We start from the raw sequence: 6,550 nt of genomic DNA on the forward strand, positions 1-6,550 counted from the left end.
GAGAGAGAAAGAAAGAGAGAAAGAGAGAGAGAGAGAGAGAAGAGAGAGAGAGAGATAAGAGAGAGAGACACTGACTCTGCAAAGCAAAGCAAGTTTCACATCATTGCTTCCAGGTTTAACTACATTCTACCAGAAAGGATTATTGTGGCTTTTGTGAGCAGTGAGCTGAATGACCAGGCGTTTCCTTTGTTAAATGAGCTTATTTTAGGAGCCAGATGTAAAGGAGGACAGCACTGGAGTAAAGCCAAAACAAATGTCAGCGACATGGGATGAGGTGGGAGGAACGGTATGCTGCAATAAAACATTTAGCTACCAGCCTAAAACACCCACAGTGAAAAGGCAGCAACAAAGAAATAACAAAAAAAGTCTCTCACAGCAACAGATAAAGAAACCAAAGTGGAATAATACAGTAGTTGGTCACTGCTCTGAAACAGAAAAAGGAGGGGAAAAAAGACAGAACTGACCACTGGCGAACAAGTATTTTTAAAAGACACTGCAACAAACAAATTAAATCGATTTAAGTCGTAAGAATTATACTAAAAGTAAACACGTGGCAAACGCTTATGTGCAACCTAAAACGATGCAACACACAGTGAAGTGCTCTTATGCCCTCGGGCAAGGTTTGTTCAATGTAAAACTGACAGAAAAAAATGTGGATTCTGTCTAATCTGTTACTGTTAAGGAGAAAGCATAAACATTTGATGTGAAAAAGATATGCCCATTTAGCTGCTGACCTGCACAGTGTGAAACTGGAAAATATGGGATCAATCCGGGTTGCCCTGCTTGGCCAAATTGTGATTCTAGGCAAATACTTTACTTCACCAAGCCTCGTTCATACTCATTATTACACGAGAGCACCTTCAAATACATGATTTTGTGATGTGTGAAATACAAAACCTTTTTTTTTCTTGTTATTTAATAGCCTCTAATTTTGATCCATCTATAATAAACATCTAGCCCACATACAGGGTACACATGGCAACTGATTCACCTCTTAGCTCAGGTATAGCATTGTCATCTGGGCAGGGGCAGAAATGTTTCTCAGCTCATGTTTAAACACTCAATAAATACTTCTCAGTGCAGAGATGTAATCTGATGTGCTAAGGTAAAGTACTTCGACATGTTAAAGAAATGCGGGCCTCATTTACAAATATTTGACGTATCAGCCCCGATGCGTCAGATATCTTGTCCTGCCCTATGATCCGCTAACGACACAATGGATGTGCTGTATTTACAATACAGAGCTCCATGGTGTATGTTTTCACAGATGCTTCCGAAATTCTGATGCATCTGTTGGAGCTAAACTCACGCATTGCTGGACTAGAATAAAAAAAAAAATTTTTAAAAATGATGCTACTCGAGCAATGCAAGGAGGCCCCGATAGGGAAAAGGCTCGATTCAATTGCTGCCTGCAGTGAGCATGCGGTAAAATTCTGAGGCAGTGATGTCACAGAATGATGCAATGAAAGTAACTTTTACTGCATCAGTTCTGCATGGCTTTTCCTGCCGGAACGCCCACCCTGCATACAGTATAGCTGGTGCAGATATAATGTGACATAATGGTTTACAAACTGACTCACTGGGCCCAGTGTGTCAGTTTGTAAATCTGAAGCAGTGTAAAGCACTGCTAGCACCACCGCGTCAGAAAAAAATGATGCAATGGTGCTACAAAGGCTTTGTAATTGAGGCCCCACATTTTTTTACATTTTGAGGACACTTTATCATATTTTAACATATTTGCTGCGTGATTTACTAGTCAAATTTTTAAAGGCTCAGGTCCAGCAAGGCCTCTTAAAACCAGAGCCGAACTTTGGCTCAGCTCTTGTTAATCTGTTGGTTTAGCGTTATTTGTGTCATGTCAGTTTCTAGGTGTAATAAGTATACACATATCCACGAGTGCTTTGGTTTACTGACTAAATTCCATCATCAGTTTAAGGATGAGAATTAGAGTTCATAGGGCCCCATGGAGTGACCTTGACGCATTCTTAGTGCGATATGAAGTCAAAGGAAATCTCTCTGGGTTCTCCTACTCATGCACATCCGGTTCCCCATTTCCTAAACAAAAAGCTTGTTGCAGAGTTGCTATTCACCAAAGAAGCAGGCCGAGTTCATCGTAAACGACCAGTGACGGGATCTAAGTTTTGAACTACTATTAAAACAAATATTTTCAAGAACGTTTTGCAAGAACAAAGGGCTTATCTACTAGCTTCTATTACACACATGCCACATTACTCCAAGTGCACATTCCTAAAAGTTAAGATCCATGCTGGGGTTTAGAAATACCAGAAGCGTACCAGACTTCAGTCAGACAAGCAATCCGTGCCATGTTATGCATAAGAATCTCTTTCAGTCCTGTCTAGCTTTCCATTCTGAGGCTCGTAGTTCTGTGTTTATAATGGTGCAAAGCAAAACAAAAAGTACCACAACACAGAGCAACTAGTCACAGAATGTATAATACAGTTTAATAAGACGGACGATTGTCAAGCTCAGGGCTTTAGGAGGGCTGGGTCCCTCCAGGTCTCAGGCCTAGTAGTAATTAAAAATGGAATTGAAATGGCCCCTGTAAAGCACTATGTCCATGTTCCTAACTTTACAGGCAGATAACACCGACTGGTCGATTTCTGGGCAATTAATGTAAGAAACGTTAAGGTAATCAATGTCAATGAATGTGTTTATGTTTATGTTTCAAATGGTTTACTTAATCTTGTATTTCCTAAACGTGTTAGTTATTTTCAGGGTGTTGGGTTTCTATATTTTTTTTCATATGAGGCGTATTTGTCTTGTATAGTGCATACTCTGAATGGAGTAGCCTCGCGGACCCGAATGACGTAACTGTTGTAAGGTCCGTATTTGCACCAGAGCGCACCTTTAAGCAATGAAGCCCCTAGGGCAGATGCAAACTTGTGGCTACCCTGGGGTAAGTGCATTAGTGAAATATGGAGCAGCTGCTTTAATTAGCCACTGCATGTTTCACTGTGCAGGCAGCAGCCGACCTGCACTTCAAGTGATGTTAAGTGACTGCACCTGCCTGCAAGGAGATGTATTTAGCCACCTCCCGGGACTGCGCTCCAGCGACGGACTAAAATTGCAACAATGTTTTGTGGTGCACTTCTCAATTTGCCTCCTAAGGGCCTGTTTGCCTCTGGGCATGAATCTATATTACTATGGGTGTGCAAAAAGGAAAGTGAGTCCCCCAAGAAAATGAGAGAACGTGTTCTTAAGAAAACACTGGTCCTAAAGTGTGTCGCACAATCAGTGTTACAGAAGGGGATTCACAAGAATCTGCTGCCCCTGCTGCAGTGCCACGGGGTGGCAGAAAACGAGTGCGGGTGGCTGTTGCGCCCATACGGTATTGGGTGTAATAGTGGCCCTTGTGGTTATAAAGGGCCACGAGTGACAGCTATAGAGCTGAGGCGAAAGTCAGTGCGAGTTTCCTACAGTGCTTGTCAATGGGCCAGAAAGGTGTCAGAATACATGCTCATCCAATCCGTGGCCTCTCTGTAGAGCGCACAGAACAATGGTCACCTATTCCAGTTGCAACTGTGGTTGTCTACAAATCTGTATGAAGGAGTTAATAGAGTTGTCAAAATAGTGACAAGGCAAAAGTAAGTGATTACAGTCCTTATAGGGGAGTTGATGCGCTATATGTTTGTGGGTTGTAGAGTGAAGGCGAAGTGCGGAAGTGCATTCAGAAAGAAATGAGGTGTAAGATAGGAACATGTCTAAGTTAAAGTGAACATACCCGGAGTGACAGACACTCTCAAGACATCTTCCCCTGCACAGATACAGTAGTTTAATTCACAGTCTCACAATTTCAGAATTGAAACATTTTCAATATCATATTACAACAAAACCATTGTTGTCTCTCATTTACCTTAAAACAGCTAGAAACCATTGACAAGGCCAATGATGGGCCTGGATGCTTTTAAGTGTATATCAGTTGTTGTATTATATATCTGGACAAAACGACAGAAAACTCAAAGAGAGAAGCCAAAATACTGGCTGGGTGGTACACTATGGGAAACACGGAAATGTAGTTTAGTGTTTAAGCAACACCCCTAATTATTTAGGCCGTGCCCCTTTAAAGACCCCACACACTTTTTGCATCCAACTGTTCTGGTGCTAAATGGCACATTGCCCCATCCCTTGCCTCCCCAGCCCCCTTCTCTCGTCTGCCTCCATTCCCTCCAGGTCCAGGACTTGCCTCAGCTTCATTACAGTGATACTCTGCAGTCTGCACATTTAATAAGCTCCCTCCCCTTATCCGAGAAACAAACCGAGTCTCACACCGTTCAGAGCCGTCTCTAGCTCGCTGTTCGATCTCTGTCTTTCTTTTAAAGGGGTGTCTTTCCATTACACTTCTCACTACAGCTGTAATATATAGCCACGTCCCCTCAGTGGGGGATGACCATTCTGAAATCAATGCAAATGCTCACACCTCAAAAAATAGATGGAGCCCCGGTGAGCCAAGCCGGGTCAGACAGGGCAGAGGCCAGCATCGCTCAGAGCTGTGGGCACCCTGGTATGCGCGCAACGCACCCCGCTTCCTGGAGTCGGCAAGCTCGCAGCACGAGCTGTCCAAGACTTGCCCACGGTGCATTGTTTCCGTGGGTAATAAGCGCCCGCTGGCCAGGAGCTGCTCCTGCGCGCTAAACCCCCTGTTCCGGGCTCCGTTTGGCCAGAGCCCCGTGAAACTTTGGAGAACATTCTGTAGCAGCCTGGCGTCTCCACTAGAGTACCCTACCTGGTGCGCAACAATAGGGCTCCGGGTTTTTCTTTCACTGACACAGACAGAAAGCCATCCAATGTCGCGTCTGTATTTATATTTAAACAAATATAAAAAGCAGGTTTTATTTTCATCTTTGTGAATGGATGTGGCATGTCTAGCTAAAACATATTAGTCATCGAAGTAGGACTGCACATTTATTGATAAATAAAAACGGAAAGTCCGAGTAGCAGCTTCATTTTTCGAAATACAAATTTTAAGTAAGGGCAACCCGCTAGAAGAGCAAAAATAACTATGGATAAACGCAGGCATATCGGTCACAAATAAATACCACCATTACCTTAACTTCATAGCTTACCGGTTACAATGAGCTCTTTCTTCGAGCGCTATTCAGTTATTTTTACAGAGAACATTAGCTCCGACAAGCAAGTCATACTCACCACCCTCTTCTTACAAGAGCCCTCTTGCTGACAGTTTAGTTTAATACCTCGCGCAGCGCTTAGAGATAAATGTCCTGGTGCACATACACTATTTACACGTTGTCAGGGCCTCTCAACACTCCTGGGTGCACTTACCTGTGACGGGATGCAGCAGGGAGTCCAGCAGCAGGAGGGCGGTTAGAAGGTGCAAGGGCAGCCCGCTGCCCCGCTGCATGTTGACGGAGGGGGCACGGGCACAAGGGCTTGCAAGGGGTCGCCTCAAAGAGGTTCCAGAGCGAAAGGGGTTGGAGGCAGCATGTGGTTTCCAGCTACCCGCAGTACCGGTTCGCAGAGGATCACACAAGCCCAGAGGCCCACACAGCAGTCACCTCAGGCAACTCCAGGAAAGACTGCTCTCCAGATCCCCATGGGAGTAGTGGTGTCTATCCCTGTGCAACACCGTATGCCTACTTCAAGGCCGACATAGAGTGCAACAATACCAGACCTGTAGGAAGTGTGGTCCCACGGGGGTCTATACAATCCCACCTTTCAAGCCAGCCCACGCCTGGGCAGTGTGATAGGGGCCAGCGTCACCGTGATGCCCAAGCCAGAGCCGTGTGATCCTCTACAGAGCTGGAACGGGCTCCGGCTCCACAATGTATCCGATGTTGATGTGCACTTCTCAAGGCCAGGCAGCGGATCTCGGAGCTCCCGGCGCGGCGGAGTGTGGGGCAGAGGGCAGGGCGTGGGGTGCCAGGTCCTGGTGCAGGAAAGAAGACGAGCACCGGGTTTCCCGGTCCCGAGCTGCGCGGGCAAAGCTTGCGGTGCCCGGTGCGGGCCACCGTGTGTCAGAAGGCAGGGATCGGGCTGCACAGTCCTCCCCAGGCCGGGGAAGTTGCCCTCATGAACTCCTCTGTGTCAAAGCATTCCTGGCTGACAGGTTAAGAGGATTACTGCCGGCCCGCCGATGCGCTCTGCCCATGGGTCCAGGGAGGCTGGGCTAGGTGCAGAGCCCCCCGGGTGACCTGTCACCGCTCCAGAGTCCCCTCCGTCAGGCTGTGATCTCCTCGGCGCCCTCCGGTCCCCTCTCCTCCCTTCCTCCTGTCCCGCGGGCTTCTCTAAGAAACTTTCAGCTCCTCTTGGGAAAGGCGCTGGGTCTGAATGTGAAATCTCCGCCCCGAGCTGCCAATCAGGGCTGCTGGCCTGTTAACTCTTCCACTCCCGCGGCCGAGCAGCTCCGTGCCGCTAGCGGTGCAGGGGTCCAAGAAAAGCGCTACAGAGCGTCGCATTGGCTGAAAAAGCGAATTTTTGCACACAAAGAGGTCTGGTCCAATGCACAGTTGCGTGTATGTGTGCGCGGAGGTGACGTGAACGCCCGGCTTTAGAAGCTACAGCGGGTCTGGAG

General features: G+C 46.8%; 1 protein-coding gene across 2 annotated transcripts in view; it reads right to left on the bottom strand.

The window, feature by feature from the left end:
* ITGB5 (integrin subunit beta 5) overlaps window positions 1-6,308 on the bottom strand; it is a 626,222-nt gene extending 619,914 nt beyond the window's left edge. Inside the window, exon 1 of one of the 2 annotated variants that reach the window (XM_069224638.1) lies at window positions 5,302-6,308. In XM_069224638.1, coding sequence (XP_069080739.1) covers window positions 5,302-5,380 — 79 coding nt within the window. In that variant the 5' untranslated portion in view covers window positions 5,381-6,308. The remainder of the gene's footprint in view (window positions 1-5,301) is intronic. The other variant, XM_069224637.1, reaches the window with a different exon arrangement.
* Between the last annotated feature and the right edge of the window lie 242 nt (window positions 6,309-6,550).

This window comes from Pleurodeles waltl, chromosome 3_1 (genome assembly GCF_031143425.1).
Source record: "Pleurodeles waltl isolate 20211129_DDA chromosome 3_1, aPleWal1.hap1.20221129, whole genome shotgun sequence".
Classification (NCBI taxonomy): Eukaryota; Metazoa; Chordata; class Amphibia; order Caudata; family Salamandridae; genus Pleurodeles; species Pleurodeles waltl.